Raw genomic sequence first — 18,855 nt, 5'->3', positions numbered from 1 at the left:
CAAAAGGCCTATCTCTAAAGTATTTTCACACATCTGGCTAAATCTGTCAGTATTTCTCCCATCAAGATTATCCATCCACCTCACAGCTACAGATGGCAAATCCAGGTCCAGAAAGTAAAGTTGTGAAGACTTTTTATATCTAATGTCTACAAATATATACTGTATATAAAATATTCAATCAGAGGTGGCAAATCCAGGTCCAGAAAGTAAAAACCCTGTCACAGTTTGGCTTTAGCCATTGATGCTAGCAAGCTAGCAAGCACCTGGAAAGCACCAGTTTGGCTTTTGCCCCAGGTGCTACTAGTTAGCTATCTAGCATCAATGGCTAAACCCAAACTGTGGCGGGGTTTTTACTTTGTTGACCTGGACTTGCCACTTCTGTATTCAACAGTCAGATTTCAGACAGATAATATCTTTAACTACTCAGCAGTGTATCCGTGAGTGTGTATGGATGTTTGTCAGAAGAAGACTCTTCACATTCCATAGTTAATGGAGCTCAGCGCTGGTCTTTTCTTCCCTTTAATCTTCAACGAGCCATATCGAGTCTAGTGAGGAGAGAAATCAGACAAATAATGAACATTTGGGCAACATCTTAGTGATCACTTTTTCTTGCTTTCTTCCACTTACATCTTTACGGGCTCTGGACCGTGTCAGCTTGACGCTCTGAGAACGCCTGAGTCCTTTCTGAGAAACAGCCTCATCTTCAGAGAAAGTCTCGTCATCGCTCCTGTCGTCCTGGTCATAAAAGTATTCTGAAAACACGCATAGTATCACAATTAAGGGGCTTTCAAAGTGTGAGGACGTGAGTTTTCCTTTCATGTAGAACTGGGCAATTAATCAAAATGTAATTATGATTTTAGTTCTTCACAATCATAAACACATTATAATCAAAGAAAAACTATTAATATTTGTAAATTTAGTTCTAATGCTAGCAGTCAATGTAAAATCCCATTGAGAGGCTAAGAGAAAATTAGCAACACTATTTTAAATTTTTAGGAATACAGTTTCTGGTTCTTTTAAGTTATATTTGAAGTTGAATTTCTGTAGTTAAATAAATACAAAGTTTTTAAATCAATAAATAAATCATGTTTATTCGTCAAACACGAAAAGGTTTCAACATTTTGTGTTTACATTACATTTTCCACCCAAACATCTGTAGAACATTTGTTGATTTTAAATTTGTATAGAGCTGAAACTTAATCAAGCCGATCATTCAAAGTGTTGGCAACTTCCTCATCCTTTGGTATTTTTGGCATTGTTGAATATTCATCTCAACTTAATCGGAATTGGGGTTTGTACCTTTAGCGATAAACGAAATCTACTGCTGCCTTTGTTTTGTTTTTTATGTTTTTTCTTGTGTTTATTTGTTTTGTATATATTCGATAAAGACATAAAAAAAAAAGAAGAGGGAACAGCCAGTGAGTGTATATCTGCTGTGACGCCAGTTCATGGAACTATTCTGACACATCTTTTAATTAGAAGTGCTGACTGAAAATGGAAACGGAATTTATCCCTTCCATGCAAGTTTTAATAATTGCTGTAAGTACGTGAGATCATTAGCAACTATGCAAAAAAAATGTCCCATATCATATAACTTGGTATATACAAACATTTTGAACCTGTGTATTTTTTTTTATTAAAATAATTAATCAATTATTTTTTTGTTAAATAACCCATTACGATAAGATGTTTTTACAATAGCAAATAATGCCCAACAAACTAGTAAGACAAGCACAAAAAAAAGTGTTCTACTACTACACCATCTATTTAATGTTCATGTTTTTATAGTAACCACTGTTTTCTGCAAAGCAATTTATGCTTAGGATATGGGTGCCACATTTACACTGCACTTTCATGAGTCATCCACTCAATCCTCCTGCTCTTTGTGCACAGCATATATTCTTTATTAAAAGCCAGTCCTGCAAAGAGCTGTTGGTGAGACAGGTGTAATTATTTCTGAGCTCACATCTCCATCGCTCTTCATAAATGATTCAGTGTATTGTATATGGCCTATGTGCCATTTTTTCAAACAAGAAATGTTCTAAAAGGGTTGAAATTGATTCTCTCTAAGAACCTCTCTTATCTCAACACAGAGGGACAAAGCATAAAACATTATTGTGAAGTTACATAAAATTCCCCAGTTTGTGACTATCACTGGCTCATTGCTTTATGCATAGTAAAAATGCTGTAGTTGATGATGTATGGAGCTCAAATATAAATATCACTGCCACCAAAGTCACTGTATCAATCTGATAATAATAATAATAATAATAATAATAATAATAATAATGTTCTGGCTGTGATTAATTTTAGTTCTCTAAAAAATATAAAGCATCAGCACACAACTTTAACATTAAGTACAAAGACCTGGAGAGATGATTTAAAATGGGAAAAAAAACATATTAAGTGACAGATGATTGTGAAGGCAAAATTGTATTAGGTCTACACACAAATCTGAAACTGAGATAATAAAGTGTGCGTGTGAATTGTGTGTGCATTTGCATACCTGCGTCATCAGGAACATCAGCACTCTGAGATCGTCGGATGGATGGATTAGCAGCATGGGAGCTGTACCGATACAGCTGGTTTTCTCCTCTGTCGTTTTGCTGACTGATCTGTGTGAGGTCATGCATGCTCAAACTCCGCAGCTTTTCTGTGATGGCACCCTGACCCTGGAACAGAAAAACCCACAGATCAAACACCATTTAATATTGGACTAGCCTCTTAAGCTAAAAATAAAATAAAATAAATAAAGCCTCAATGATGGAAGTTAATGTCAATTGCCTTTACACAATTGACATTATGGTTCTCCTACTAGTATTAAATCAAACTTTTCATATATGGTAGACGTGCAAAATTATGTAGTTTATGTTTTCTGTAACAACTGCGTCACCAAACCAAGCTTTATCGCGTATCATCTTAATGTTTTACCTATGGTTTGAGCTTTGACAGACCATCTTTAGGACAAGTTCCAAATTTCACATGGCATAGGGGTGTAGTTAACTCACAATTAATCGCAAATTTAAAGTTTGCATACCCTTGTGAACATAAAAGTGGGAAAAAATGTTTAACTAATAGAAATACGGCTGCATCTTTTAGTTGTTGATACAATAATTTCATAATAATTCATAAAATTGAGTTAAAATTAAAAAGATGTACTGTAAAAAACGAGAGTGATATTGATTAGTGTTGAGGTCATATTACATTTGTAAGACGTTGGTGACAGCTCAGTACATTTTTCTTTTCATATTAAGAACTATCTAATCTTAACATGAAGCAACTTGTGAAATTCTGCAATTTTTTTTGTAAAGTACAACTTGACCCCAGTCTCCACAAATATATGCATTAACATTAAATTTATTACTGCAAAATTTTGACGTGGACATGTCTGCTGCGCTGTGACTGGAATTCCAAGTACAGGCTTTCCAAGTAAGGGGCGATCATTAATTGAGCGTTAAAAAAATTAGTGGTGTTAAAGAAACTTTAAATTAACTCAAAATTAACACACTAATTTCGACACTCCTAGTGAAATAAATGTAATTCATAAAATTTTGGGGAAATGTGGCCAATACCAAAGCAGTTGAAACTTAGGTTTAAAGTAAGAGTGGCTAAAAGCATGCTGACAAACGTACACGTAAGCAGTGGTAATGAAAAGTCAAACAGTTTGTTGGTTAAGTTCTACCTGAATTCCAAACAAAAACAATTAAAATTTGTCAATGTGCACAATATGGTAAAGTCGAGAAAGTCCATAATAATAGTAATAACATAATATGAGCCAGAAAGCGAGTTGTAACTTGTGTCAAGTTTTCATCCGAGGTGAACCACGTTCAAAGCAGTAATTTTCTGTAATTCTCTTGCCACATTAAATTATATGTTTGGTCTTCAAGTATAATAGTGAATACAACTTCATCTTCTAATACATCGCTTTTCCAATTAATGTGTGGTGGACTTGAGGCTTTTACTGTACACAAAAAAAAAACCTTAAACACTATCTATAAAAGTAGACTTGTTTATTGGCACGTGTTCATGAAAAACAATGGATTGATGGTGGATAGACAAATGTGAGTACTATAAGAAATTTGACATGAGAATAGGAGAACAATGCTGATGTGAAATGGTGGAAAAGTTTGGTCCATGCAGCTGAATTATTTTATTTATTTTACCTCCCAGAAGAGCCTGGTGAAGCACAAAAGCCCTAGAGAAAAAAGGAGGTCAGTATCGAAACTCAAGAAGAAATTCAGTCAAGAGAGGGTAGCTGCAGTAGCTCATGAAAATTAGCACACCCCTACAGTTTTGTAAATATTTTTATATAGATATTAATTCGACTACACTGAAGAAACGACCATCTTAGACCTGCTAGTTGCGTCTCCTCTAACCTCATGATACACAAGTGAGTGACAGCAAACTTAACTAATGTTACATGCGGCATATCTGGCCGCGATACTTTTTTTATTTTAATTAAATTTTCTTGAAATCTACTTGGGTGGTGGCCAGTTTACTTGGGTGGCCCGCCCAAGTATTAACATGGTGTGGAAAACACTGATTACATACTTGGCTAGTCCACCACTTTTACGCTCTGCTGCTTTATCGTGTTCAACTACTGCTCTGTCTGAATTGTATTGAGTATTCATGCAAACTCCCTGAGCGTTCCTTGTGTAACATCTATGGACTATTATTTGAATGGACCCACAATGCCGCTGACTCGCTCTAGTGTGAAGTGAAGCCACCGGCAGCCATCTTGCCTTGCCAGTCGCTAAGCACGCCTAGCTTGAAGATATTGACTACCCTGCAGCGTTTTCACGTTTTATACTGTCTCTGTAGCGAAAATGCCAGTGTGTGTAGTAATAAGCCTGGAAGAAATGCTACAAGCATATTTCATCGGTAAGACTGAAATTAAATTCTCTTATATGCTATATCTACAAGTGCTACTCAAAGATTCGTCTGCATCATGTTGTCAGAACCATCAACAATGGAATGAAAGTTAAGCCCATTGGGACAAAATTTGCTGTGAAATGTAACCTAACCTCTGAAAGAATTGTTAGTCCATTCATATACAGTAAAAGTGTGTTGCAAAATCAGACACGGACACAGCAACCAAACCAGTACACCTGTGCAAAATCTGAGATCATAAGTTAAATGATGTATGTATGTTACAAAAAAATACATACAACTTAAAAATCAAAATAGAACGCAGTATTGACTACACAGTAAATTCTGTACAGTAAATTTGACTCTATTTAGAGTTGGACCAAATAGACTAAGTTCTAGAGTAATAGTTACACTTGGAAGACACTAAAATAAATAATTGAAAAAAATAAATAAATGAATGAATAAAAAAAGCTCCTGCTATGTGTTAGTATATCGCTCGTGTCAGCTGGAATCTTCCTAATTCCAAGAGACCAAAAACATCTTGGAGAGAAGCAAACAATAGGAGGGTCATAGCTCAAGTGGTAGTGTGTGTCTCCCAAGCTGAAGGTCGTGAGGCCATGGTTCCTTAACCCTTGAGTGACTTTTTTTTTCAATTCTTTATTTTAGTCTCTTCCAAGTGTAAATATTAGCCTACTCGAAAACTGAGTCTATTTGGTCCCACTCTAAAAAGAGTCAAATTTACTCTACAGAATTTACTGTGTAGATATTTGTGACACGAATGAAATCAGCCCTAGATTGTTACTTTTATTTTAGCATTTTATTTTCAGCATATTTAAGTCTCAATACAATTTGTATAAATATTGTCCACTCAAAAATAATGGAAAACATGTCATTTAATAAAACACAAACATTTCTAGTCGCCACCCATATTTGGACTTCCTGTATGGAGCAGTCTACGTGTCGCCTACAGTTTGTCGTCAGTTTCAAACTACCTGTAAATGAGAACAATTAGTGTGTAAAGGAAGTGGGAATGGTGTGGTCACTGGTGCCCTGTTGTGTAGATGTTGCACGCCAGCATCACCATAGCCTTGTGTTGCCCAGTCATTGACAGAGCCGCTCCATCACGCTCCATCTTTTTTAACATTATTCAATGATCTCATTACTGTGTGTTTTTGTAAAGTATAATATTAAAGAGTACTATTTTTTTGTTTTTTGGAGGCTGGGAGAGACTAATGGCACTTCCATTCATTAGACATCAATGGGTGTGTTGCATTACTTTGAGGGGACAGTAAAGTTACACTGGTATACAAACTACACTGAACACCTAACACTGTTGCTAACTCACATTTCTTCAGCGTTTCCCTATGACTGGAACTCGAAATAATAAAATTTTTACAAAAATGTGAGGGGTGTACTCACTTTTGTCACTGTCCGCAGCAGCTTTGGGCAGACCCATGCAGTATAAGTTATTATATTAGAAAATCAGCCATAAGCAAGCAGAGTAAAAAGAGACAGTACAGATACAGGAGCAGGTTGTACATTATGGGCTTCAAACATAAAATTCCACCGAATGCAAATTAGGTACTTTGAAAAAAATTAAGTCCCTTTAAACTAGTGTTGTTCTGATAGCAATACCAGTATCGGGAGAGGCCCTGATACTGCATTAAAACAGTGGTATCAGCATCGGCAAGTACTAACAAGTAAAATGCCGATCCATTATTTTCGACTCTAATATAGGACTTTGGATGCAGCATCTTGTGTCTTGCTTGGGCACGACATTCACTGATATGTGACGTGTTCTTTACATGCTGAGCCAAGATATCCTATTGGCCCTTGAATGCTCTGAACCAATGGCAGCGCAGCTTTTTTATGTTGCAAAAAACAAAAACAATCTAGGCATCGGTAGAGATGTAACAATAACGGCAATATTGTGATATCGTGATATCAATATATTGTCATCGTCATGTCACAATATTAAAGCAGTACATCTGTTAAAAAAAGTCGGGTTGATTTCTAATTGTGCAGTTCTAGCACCCTCTGGTGGCTAGTTTTTTAGTGCAGTTTAATTTTCACAAGGCATGTTTTGGCCCTTCAATGTTTAAAATCCACGCCAATTGTCAGATGAAGGGGAATGTAATATGCTTGTGAACAGTCTACAACATGTGTAGGAACTCAATGTGTGCATGCAAGCACACATTGACATTGGACAGTGCCTTTAATTAAAGAAGCACACATTTTTATGCTTTAATATTTTTATAATATTTTTATAAAATATGTCAATGCTGTAATGTACAAAAGCACAATATTGTGTGTATTTGTCTTTTTTTTTAGTATGAGCTCTTTTTTTTTTTTACAAGATTGTGACCTTTTTTGTATCGCCAACCTCCCCCCCACAATATGATAATTATCGTATCGTGACACTACTTTAAACTAGAGCATAACTTGAAAACTTCAAAGTCAAAATGTTGCAAAACTTCTACTGTTGTAAATAGAAAGGAGAAAAGAGAATCATACTAGGGATTTCATATTTTAAAATTAATGATGGGGTGAGTTTAATTTGAAAGCAGATGCCTGGTCATTTTTCAGTACAGTACTGCACAACTTGCTGTTCCTTAGCAAGGAGCTGTAGGGCAAACATGCCTTTGATCCATGAATTGACCAAAAACATTTCCTACTAGCTCAAATAGAATTGGTACTTTAAAAATCCTCTTTAACATGCTCTTCACATTTTGACGCCTTACTATTGATCAACAGTACATCGCCATTGCAAGGCTGCAAAAGAGATGCTTGGGGGGAAGTGGCCATAATAGAGTGTCACAGAATGTCACCAGCAGGTCAACACAAATAAAGAGATTTTGGAAGAGTCACAGAAAAGAATAGAATTGGAAATTCTTGTAAATTTATACTTGACACCAGTTGTGAACTTCTGATTTTTATAAATAAAATCTGGTTTTGTGTGGTGTGCAACTCAAGTATATATGGGATTTGGAGATGAATTTAGCCTTGAGAGACATGAATGACTATACTAAATTAAAAATCAAACAACGCATATCAAGGCTCTAGAAGCATCATGCTTAACATTAGCAGAGCAGAGGCCTGTGCCTAACTCAGAGCCAAGTATGCGGACCTGCAACTACATTTGACATTACATTATTGTAATCGTGTGAAACGCTTCATATCCTTTTTAAAAAATAAAATAATTTTGACCATTGTTACAATATATTTATACAGTACACATCGCGTATTAGAACAATACTTAAAGACAACTCAACATCAAATCACCTCTTTTTGCTGATCAACTGAATAAATGGGCTTCTACTAATGCTGCATTTTTTTTTCAAGAAATGCGAAAATAAAATTGAATGGAAACGCCAGAAATTCGAAAAAGGGCCCAAAATTCGCTAAAATAGTTTTTACGCTTGGAGGGGGTGGATTTTGAAGCGTATTGAAAAAAGGAAAATGCAAAACAGGTTTTGCGAATAAACGCAGACGGATACACGTTGGATGTTTTGACCGGATATTATGTTACACGTATATTTGTAGTGACAAAGCAATGTCGGACGATAAAGTAAGGTATGTTTGGGGGGACGGTGAAACAGAAATCATTTTGGAATTAAATGCACTGTTAAGAGTTTTGACCATTTCTGTTTGTAATCAAACCATTTCTGTTTGTAATAGAGCTGTCAATTGATTCGATTTTTAATCAGATTAATCACATCTTAGAATTCTGATTAATCACGATTAATCGCTTAATAAAAAAGGCTTTTTTATCAACATTTTTTTCCCTCCAAATTTGAAGAGCACCGGTTAAGTTAATTTTATGAGGACGTCTTCAACATTTTTTGATCCACTGCACATGCTCATCCTCCTCTTTTTCTAATCAGTTAATTACTTGCATAATTTAAAATTGAAAATAGGTTGAGAACAAAATCACCACCACACATTAACAGAAGCCCAGAGGTGTAGATTGAGAAGGAGTTCATGTTTAAACATCCTGCATTGAAGAAGTGTTTATTTCTGAGTCAAAACGTTGGACAGTGCCTTTAATTAAAGAAGCGAATATTAATGCTATTTTAGAAAACAGCAAAGAAACGCTACGGTTTGTCAAGAACTACAAAAGCAAACCCATACGACGTCATCGCATGGCACAGTCGCTTACTGGTCTTCTTTTAAATTAGTGGTGGATCACATCTCTATGGTGTATACCGCCACCTACAGCGACGGAGTCCCCTCTCAATATTCGCAAAAGAAGAACAGATGGAAACGGGCATAAGTTCAATGACCGTTTTGCGCATTTGGATGGAAACCTGACAAGTGTGGCACCATCTTCAGGTTAAACACTGGGATAAACATAAGTCTAACTCACAAATGTTATACCTTTATCCATCCATCCATCCATCCATCCATTTTCTTAACCTTATTAATAAATTAATACATTTTTTACTCCACCCATAACATTTACTACCACAGCCACCTGCACAAATGTACTGAAAATTGGTACTGCTGATTACGAGAATCGATTCCCAGGTACTTTAAATTAACACATTGTCGTGACAACACTCCGATTAACAATTATAGCATTCCCCATGACTCAAAACTACAATAATTAAATCCTTCTCAGTACAGCTGTATATTATAGACAGACAGGGAAGAAAAGGAACATGCTCCATGAAAAATCTATCTCCTTCCGAGATAACATTTTACAACTTACCTTAACAGCAGCAGTGACAGCAGCAGTGGCTGCAATGCTGAGGCCCTGCTTGCCAAAGTTCACCATGGTCTCATAACTTCTTTCCTTGGCCTGCACTATATACTCATCTATTTCCTAGAGGAAGTGAATCAACAGGACATTTATTCAGGAAAGTTCAATCACGTAAAAGGCATTGTTGCGACTTTTGAAAATCCTCACCCTCTCTCTGGAAGACAGCAGCGGGTGAAGACATTTCCTGTAAATGAGACTTGCTCCTCTGGTGTAAGGGGATAGAAGCCAGATCACAAATGCTACCTTGAGTTCATAGTACAAAGGAAACCTGGAAACGGACAAAACACAATGAGTCAATCTGAACAGGTATGCATAGCCACCAAATCAGAACCTGCCAAAAATAACTGGTTATGAGGTGTCATGGCATATTTTTGTTTATTTGGTAGTGTTTTTGTGTTGCTGAAATTGAATTATTAATTTTGGATCACTTTTTATTGAGTGAAGTTTGGTCATATGACACACATGAAGTGTTAGCCAAAAGGCATGTAGCATGTACAAAGTTTTTATGCGACTTTCGAAGCACGTTTTTACCCCAAATTCTGTTTGAAGTCCAAATATATATATATATATATATATAATTTGGGGTAAAAACGTGCTTCGAAAGTCGCATAAAAACTTTGCACATGCTACATGCCTTTTGGCTAACACTTCATGTGTGTCATATGACCAAACTTCACTAAAAAAATAAAAAGGTAAAACTGTGTGATGTCATGTGTGATGTCGCAAACTCACCATGCCAGTGTAAGATCAGTGATGGTCTCCACCACAGTGTAGAGGGCAAAAACTATCCAGTACATCATCCACCGGACCTAAAAGAACACAGCGGCAAACCAAACTGAACAATGTAATGTTGAGTGTCAAATACAGGACATACATAACGTGAATGCTCAAGGCACAAACTTCCGGAATCATGATAGTAGAATGGGTAAGTACCAAAAATAGGTCTTTGAATCAGGTATGTTATAGAAGTGAAACATCTAAAACATGCAGGATAGTGGCCCTCGAGGACTGGATTTGGACACCCCTGCCTTACAGTCAAAGTCATACAAATACATTTATCATAAGACACAAATTATATCACACCTTTTATTTATTTTCTTTTTTTCTCAAAAATGGCCACCAATGGTCAAAAATACTTTCGAGCCCATGGGTGGTTCTCTGAAAATAAACCCTAAACAACAATATTTTAAAACTACTTTTATGATATGGTTTTATTTAAAACTATATATTTTAATTGGTATGGCCACTAACTTTTATTAAATTTGGATTTTCTGGGGATTATTTTTTTTTTGGACGAGAGCATGTCATTTGAGTATGGCTGTTGTTGACAGAAATTGTTTTTGAAACTAGTCCATGGCGCAAAACAGATCAGGCCGCTGCCCTAATGACAACTGCGCCAAATCAGCTAATCACATGGTCCCATACTGTTAGTTCATCCAGTGTGGTTGGTGGGTCATTAAACAAATAAGCAACAAGAAACAACACCTAGTGCTCTTTTGAGAAACAATTCAAAATTGTTATTTGCACCCATGTTATTTGTTTCAGTGCTTTAACTTCATCATTGTTTTGGGCCTTTGTGTACTGCCATCTACATTGTATCGTTTGTGTAGTTACATTTACCACGTTCAACAAATTGATAGATATTATATACCTCGCTATAATGCAGATTTTTTCTGTGTGCAACTTTGCATTCTTTTTTACTACAGGAGTGTGTACCTGTTCTTTAAAATCTATAGTTTGAACAATGAGTGTTACTTTAAACAAGAGAAATGTGAGAAAATGTTAATGCCTGTCTGAGAAAAAGGGTACAGTGTGTGGTGAGTGGTTTTACAGCCTTAAAACAAATATAATAAATGTAAAAAATTGACTACTTCACTGATTTCAACTACTGCCTTTATTTTTTCCGATGGGCCACAGTAACTTTTTTCCCAGGAGCTAATTTACTAAAAGTTCCTGTAAATGTTGGTGTAAAAGCACACTTATTGTATTACATGCAGGCATGTAAGGAGAAATATCAGACTGATAAGGGTGCACAAACGATGCTGAGCTCCTAATTTAAGACTAAGTCGGGAAGTGCACTGGCATCTCTCTAAATGCTAGGGATGCACCAAAATTTCGGCCACCATAAATTTTCGGCCGAAAATGGCAAAAATGCATTTTGGTTATGATTAGGGATGTAACGATGCATTGAAAATCAAATTAACATCGATGTAAACTGCTTAAAATATGCATTAATGTAAAAAAAATAAAAAATAACGAATCACGACACCATGTTAACTGTTATGCCATGCGCAGGTTTTCATCGTTTCTAGCCAGACCCTTTTTGGGGACGGACACGTTTTGCGAATATCTGGTATTGTTTGGGGGGGCCTTTATAGACGCCAGTAAAAACTTGGTTATCGCTTTGTAAATAATCAATTTATTGTTTTGAGTTTTGTAAGTGGCTCCTCGTTTACGTAATGAGAATTGGCGGAGCCAGAGGGGAGGCCGGGCATGTGCCCCTGCTCAAATGTGATTGGACCCCGCAGGCGCCAAATGATTGACATAACACGGAACCGGCTGCACGTCTTGCAATGCAGCCTGCCAGCATTTTTTTCCAATCAGACACCTACTAATTGTTATGCCCCTCCTGCACAGTAGCTTGCGCTATTTTGCACCAAATGTTGAAATCCACCTCACTAAGAATCTGGAGAAGAAGAATCTCCCGAGTCCAATCAAGATGACATGTTTTTGGCAATGTCATGTTGGTTTCTTCGTGAGACGTTAGTGACTGTTTAAAATAACTTTTACAGTATGTTTGGATAAATTGTCTTGGACGGACATCAATAAGTTAACGTTGTTTTGCACAAGCTAAATATAAATGCATGAGTGACGAACGGAGACGTGAAACAGGAAACAGAACTACGGAGGGGCCTTCCAAATTAAGAGCATATATTTCAAAATAAGATATTTAAACATCACACACAAAACAGCTTGAAGAATAGTAATACATAACACTTAGTATGTATACGCCCTAACGTTTTTAGTCTAGAATTGGGGGATTTAATAACACTAATAACATCAAGTGGCTGTATATAAAGTAGTAGTACGAGGAACAAATGTATTTATTTTTCATAGGGTTTGTGGGAAACGAAATAAGGGGACAAAATATGACTAGTTCCTTAAACGAATTAAACAAAACAAATGTATGCTTTCAAATTTAATTCATGTTAAACACTGATGTTAATTATTCCATATACTTTGAATGTTTTTGTACATTGTTAATAAACAGCACATTATGTGCAAAAATCTCCTGCATGCTTAATATGCACCTAAATATATTTTAACACTTAGAGACTCCAACTGAAATTAATTTATCATGAAGCGATTTATTTGACATAATCTTTGGATACCCTGAAGCATCCTTAAACACCACCCCATACATAAAAGTGTGAGGCAATTTGTCATCTGTGTGTGGCCGCTGTATCAGCTGAATTACATTCGCGGTGAAAAACGTGTCACTGATGTAGTTTCTTATTTGTCCAGTAGAGGGTCGCATTGTTACACTTATTGAACAGATATGATTAGTCTGTCATTAGATTTTGATTTGATATTTATTCGGCTCAAAGAAGCACAGCAATAAAAACATGACAAAGGAAAGAGAAAAAAAGCACAATATGATAAGATGCAAGTTTGAGAAGCTTATCAAGTTCAACCCCTTTCTTTACATAATTTAAAATCAGAATCCATAAAGACACACAAGTATTTCATTGCATTTTAGAATATTAAAAGAAGTTTAAGGACAAACCTCCTTGTGAAGGAAAATAGTAAAAGAATCAACACGAATCCTCAAGGAATAAACCTGCACCTCCTAAATGTAAGGGTGAGGTAATGTAATGCGAGGGCAGAATATTAACCACAAAACACTGATAACAAGACAACAATACAGTTAAACAGTCAAAATTATTAGTTCATGTTCGAGTTATTTATTATTTTCTTTTTTTTATATATATATAAAGTTACAAAAAAGTTCAAGTTTACCACAAGGACAAAATGTAGATGTTAAAGTAAAAACATCTTTTGGTTATATCAACATTTTGTACAAAAAAAACATTGAATCGAATCGAAAATCGGGAGTTGAAAATGTAATCGGGCTTGAATGAATCATTACATCCATAGTTATGATAGGAGTATTAGCAACATCATGTCAATGTATATGTGTGTATGTAAATGGTCTTACATATTCCTTGACATTTTTTGTCTTGACAGCTTTGTAGGAGTAGTATGCAGGATACAGCGTCCCAAACACAAGCCTGCAAGGAAATAACATACAGCTCATTATTAATCATGTAGCACTAGATATTACTAGTTATACTAGTGATAGTAGTTACAGCTTAGTTATTAGATATTTGCTTTAGGGTCCGACCGATTTAATTATGGCCCTTGAAACATCAGACAAAATCATCAACCATACATAATGCCATTGTTTTTACCTTTATGTACTCTCACCTTTTAATGCATTTATACACAAGTAATACTGGTCTCATAATTTTTCACACAGAAACAGAACAGTGTATACCACAACCTTGTTGATAAGGTCAATGTATTGTCCTGTGATTCAAAGCAATTTGGGGATCAAGCCCGCATCGCAACATTGTCTGTTTCGGAGCACAGAGCGGCGTCGAGTTGAGCGAAAATTCTGGGCCGCCAACACAGTTTTTACATTTTAAAACTAAGCTGTGTGTTCGTGCAGTTGGAGTGGACGCTAACTATCTGGCTCGATAATGTGATTTGAAACACGTAATTCGACACCTCTGTTATTAGAGTGTACGTTTACTAGTAAAATGTATGAACATTTATCTACTAACCTCGCAAAAAATGATTGCTACAAATCCGTGAATACTTTGTGGGATGCCAGTCCTTTCTGTTGATTGCTGCTATCCATCAACGTCTTTTGTCTTCACTAGGTATGCGATAAAAAGCAAAATTTGGTTTACTCCCTTGTCTATCTGTACAACCGATCGCACAGCAAGATATGGCCATTTTATGAGATAATTGATTAGATGAAGGACTTTACGCTGTACCAGATTTAATGGTTACAATACACGCAAGTGGTTCTTTTGCCGTCCAGCGTCCCAGAGGGGGCGTTCCAATTAGGGCGGTGACGTCACGTGCAAAAGGTCAATTGGGGGAAAATAACTACAATTATCCCACCTTACGCCACGATTTCCAGTTCCCCCCAAACGTAAATGGAGTTTCTTTATCACTAAAATCTTACATCCATTCAGGGAGTGAAGAAGTTTATAAAAATCACACGCCATATCAAATGGGCCATCATATTAAAACTCTTATCTGTTTAACATCTCTGCTGGTGCTTTTTCCTTCCTATTCCTCAGTTTCATTCCCTCTCTCCACGTGCAGCTGACAAAATAGACGTGTTGCCTTTGGAAGGGCCTTGACTGTGGGCCCAGGGTCAATTTCCCTGGCTTCCTGACATTGCACACCAACAACCAGATGGAAGCAGGGGGAGGATAACACAAAACAGACCGCAGGCAAAGAATCCAAGTTTGGGAATCCAGGTCCAGTTTGTTTTAGACATAGGTGTAATACCATCCCTGAGTACTTTGATGAAAATATCTCTTGATTTTTTTTTTTGCCTGCGTCCCCTACTGAGAGGAAACATTGGTTCAGGTTGCATGGTTGCACCTTTGAAATTAGTAGACTTGTGAAATTAGGGAACCTGGGCACCCAAAGTGGGTGCACCCTAGAGCCCTGGAAGTGATTAAAAATCAGGGATGCACGCTAATATCGGTGGCCGATAATTATCGACCAATTTGACGTCATGCAGATCAATCAGAATAAGAAATCCGCCGATAATAATAGACATGCCACATTGGTCCATCTGTTATGGTTGTGGCTCAAGTTGTGCCCAACTCCTCAAACCCCTTCCCTCTCCTATGGTAGTGTCGCATATTTGTGACATCACAATGCACGCAACCTCATGTTCACAGAAGATGCATCATGGTGAAATGGCAGTCGTCAGTGTGGGCTTTCTTTACTGTCTCCCCAAAATGTTACCCTTGCAGTTTTTTGTTGCATTTTTTAAACATGTCTGTTTTGTTTCAAAATGAGTTACTGGTTGTAAGCAGAGATAGCTTAAAATTCAGCTTTGTGGTGCTTTACACAATGTTTCAATGTACATGTTAGACTTTTAGTAGGACTCGAAGTATATTTGTTTAGGCAGTGGTTATTTTGCCGTGACTGGCAACTCAAATGCTAGCGATATTTTTGCTCTGAACGGCTCTAATATTGGTCAATCGCCGGAGCGAGGAAATCTTTAGCCTGCTGTAAATTAGATATTTGATCCTGATTGTTTATAGACATTTACAAGCTTATGTTAATAGCACAAATGTGCACGTTTATGTCGCTGCGTGGTTGCAACATGTACGCTACCTCGTCAAGACGGACTTGCCTTGCAAGGACATACCGGTATGAAAGACAAGCTTACTTTCACTCGCCGTGAAAGTCGTCTGCGACATTAAATCCTTATGAAATGTTGTATAGTGGGCTGGTAATGCTGATAACAGCCTATTTTCAGTGACAAAACAAATTGAAAAGTGAAAGGAGATCTATAGAAGGGGGTGAACTTAGTGAAGCGGACCAATCATGGTAAAATAGCCGATTTACGGCAGGCCTAGACTTTCTTATACCGGGGACTGGCCAATCACATAACGCTAAAAGGAAATTTGCCAGTCATGGCAAAACAGCTACCTCAATTTACATAACAGTACTTGTACTTGTAAAATCAGCAGACAGTTGGAGGGGATGACAAGCTCAACCTCGATTCCTACATTAAAGCCAAAATGTGATGTTTATTTGTGTCATATTGAGGGACACAAGTAGCACTGTTTCACTTTCAAAACAAAGTTGACAAAAAAAAGTGTTCTACTTTATCAACACATAGATTTACATTTCCAGAAGTATTTGATTCAAGGTAGAAGTTTTGCACATTGATTCCAAGAGAAGAAATATGGTTTCTTTTGTTAAATGATAAAATAAAAGCAACACTTTTTAAGTTCTTGGTTTATGTAAAATAAATAAATAATATTAAATCGGGGGGGAAATCGTAAATCGAATTTTTTGTTTAAAAATCTGAGATTTTATTTTTGGGCAAAATCGCCCAGCCCTAATTTGTATTTAAGTTGATTTTGCGAACAAGTATTAGCTTACTTATCGGTTATTGACATCGGCACTTTCTGAATTATTGGTTTATTGGTATCGGTTGAAAATAGCATTATCATGCATCCCTATTAAAAATTATGTAAACCAGGTAACGCAGTGATATTAATCACGTACAAACTGTGCTCCGTATTGAAAAGGGTTCTATTACGCTGCTCCAAAATCTATAATAGCTCCAATATCGTCTGGACATGTCTTGCTTGGTAAAAAAAAAAAAAAAAAGACGAGGCTCATATTTTCCACCACTCCCTTATGCCCTTCCCAACAAATTCCTGTGCAACCAAAAACAAAGTTTTCAAAATGACTAATCTTGAAAACATAATATACAGATTGAAAGGGGTGGAGGATTACATACTGATAATATCATCATTAAAAAATATATTGTTTTCACATTATATATATTTGAAATATGTGCGAAAAATGCATGACACAACACGAACTAATGAATATTTGAAGCATCGGGCAAGAGTCGCTTCTATGTGGAATTAAAGCCAGTTAATCGGGGTTGGTTGGCCTCTATCTTCAGATTTACAACTGGATCTGACACTCCTCAGTCGAGACATGTCGCAACATAAAATGTTCCAACGTAACGCACGCATGCAATTAAGTTAGATGATGGATGACTCACAATATGGACGGTTACATAGGTAAACAACTAAACAAGATACATTTCGACTGACTCGCAAATCACAAGGCACATACATAAACAACCCTCTTAGTGTAGCGAAAATATCAATTATCCATGTTACTGTATAATAACATTGTTACATGATTACACGTATAAACAGCATTCACTGTAACCTACAACCGTAAAGTAGAAAATTTGATTCGACAAAGCAATAACTAGTTAGCCCAGTATGCTAACAAAGCTACCACCAACTGTCATTTTACACTAAACCTCGTAAAAAAAACACACACACATTCAGTTCCCTTTAAACAGTGACTGTTATTTCGTACTTACACTACGCTTCTTGAAATTATCCAGGACACCATGTTCTTTGTCTCTGCAGTGGTGGCCTGTATAAGGGAGAGAACTGCTGAAGTGATGTCGGTAGCCAAGCCACAGTAAGCTTGCTTGGTCAGCCCAAATTTCGAAAGGACCTACGAGCTAGCTGCACTTCAACAACTCGATTTGTCTGAAATGTCCTGCCCTGTTTACCCTCTTCTGGTAGTCATGACTCATATAATTCCATAGAACGACTGATCTCAACGTTTTTGTAAGTTACTTGCCCTAACTTTTTCCACGAGCTATCTTCCTCGCTCGCTGGTTGTCGGTTTCTGTCAGCAGTCAGCTAGCTACAGACGTCACGGCGAAAGAACTAACCTTCTTCCAACTCCTATTGGCCAATCTAGGCTGTTTACAGCATGCATACATTTTCATTGGCTGGTGAGGTTTAGACAGGTTCACGTGACGCTTTTTTTTTAACGAGGAAGTAAAATGTTCTGCTCAACAGCCGCAGTTGTGTTTCTGCTTGTGTTGAGTATAAAATATTTGTATAATGTTATGTGAAATGTATTTTTAGTTATCCTCCTAGCGTTTTTAGTTTGATGTTCATGTGCTGAAAGGTACTTGTTTGATGTACCTGATTTTTTTTTAATGTGAATTGAAATCAATGAATAAAGTAAAAAAATAAAAAATACTAACAAGATTTACTTTAACTTAAAAAACAAAAGCAAAACAGAAAACAAAACAGCCTTTGCAAAGTTGTATTTGTTCTGTTAAGTTCTGCATTTATGTTTGGAAATGAAGTCAAAACTATTTTAGGACTTAATATTTGTGTGGGATTTATAATATATTGTATTTATATAAGTTTATTTTCCTTTTTGTCCCCTCTGGCTTTATTGAGCTAGTGTTCTGTGTTCCTATAAAGCATTTTTTTTTAAAGTCACAGCTGTATGAAAGTGCTGTACAACATACATATAACATATAAGACAATTAAAATATCAGTAGGTAAGGAATTCCTAGACAATCATTAAAAACTAAATCAAATATTCTGTTCTAATTA

General features: G+C 36.5%; 1 protein-coding gene across 1 annotated transcript in view; it reads right to left on the bottom strand.

Moving 5' to 3' along the window:
* reep3b (receptor accessory protein 3b) overlaps nt 1-18,147 on the bottom strand; it is a 19,042-nt gene extending 895 nt beyond the window's left edge. Inside the window, exons 1-9 of the mRNA XM_086065292.1 lie at nt 17,955-18,147; nt 17,811-17,866; nt 13,851-13,923; nt 10,364-10,440; nt 9,779-9,899; nt 9,581-9,694; nt 2,507-2,672; nt 628-752; nt 1-545 (exon numbers count right to left, since the gene is read on the bottom strand). The exon at nt 1-545 is cut by the window's left edge and continues 895 nt beyond it. Coding sequence (XP_085921418.1) covers nt 474-545; nt 628-752; nt 2,507-2,672; nt 9,581-9,694; nt 9,779-9,899; nt 10,364-10,440; nt 13,851-13,923; nt 17,811-17,842 — 780 coding nt within the window. The 5' untranslated portion in view covers nt 17,843-17,866; nt 17,955-18,147 and the 3' untranslated portion in view covers nt 1-473. The remainder of the gene's footprint in view (nt 546-627; nt 753-2,506; nt 2,673-9,580; nt 9,695-9,778; nt 9,900-10,363; nt 10,441-13,850; nt 13,924-17,810; nt 17,867-17,954) is intronic.
* Between the last annotated feature and the right edge of the window lie 708 nt (nt 18,148-18,855).

Source organism: Leptonotus elevatus, chromosome 20 (genome assembly GCF_054856555.1).
Source record: "Leptonotus elevatus isolate MCC_2025b chromosome 20, RoL_Lele_1.0, whole genome shotgun sequence".
NCBI classification, from domain to species: Eukaryota; Metazoa; Chordata; class Actinopteri; order Syngnathiformes; family Syngnathidae; genus Leptonotus; species Leptonotus elevatus.
The sequence above is the reverse complement of the archived record's forward strand: the minus strand, read 5'-3'. Positions and strand labels throughout refer to the sequence as shown.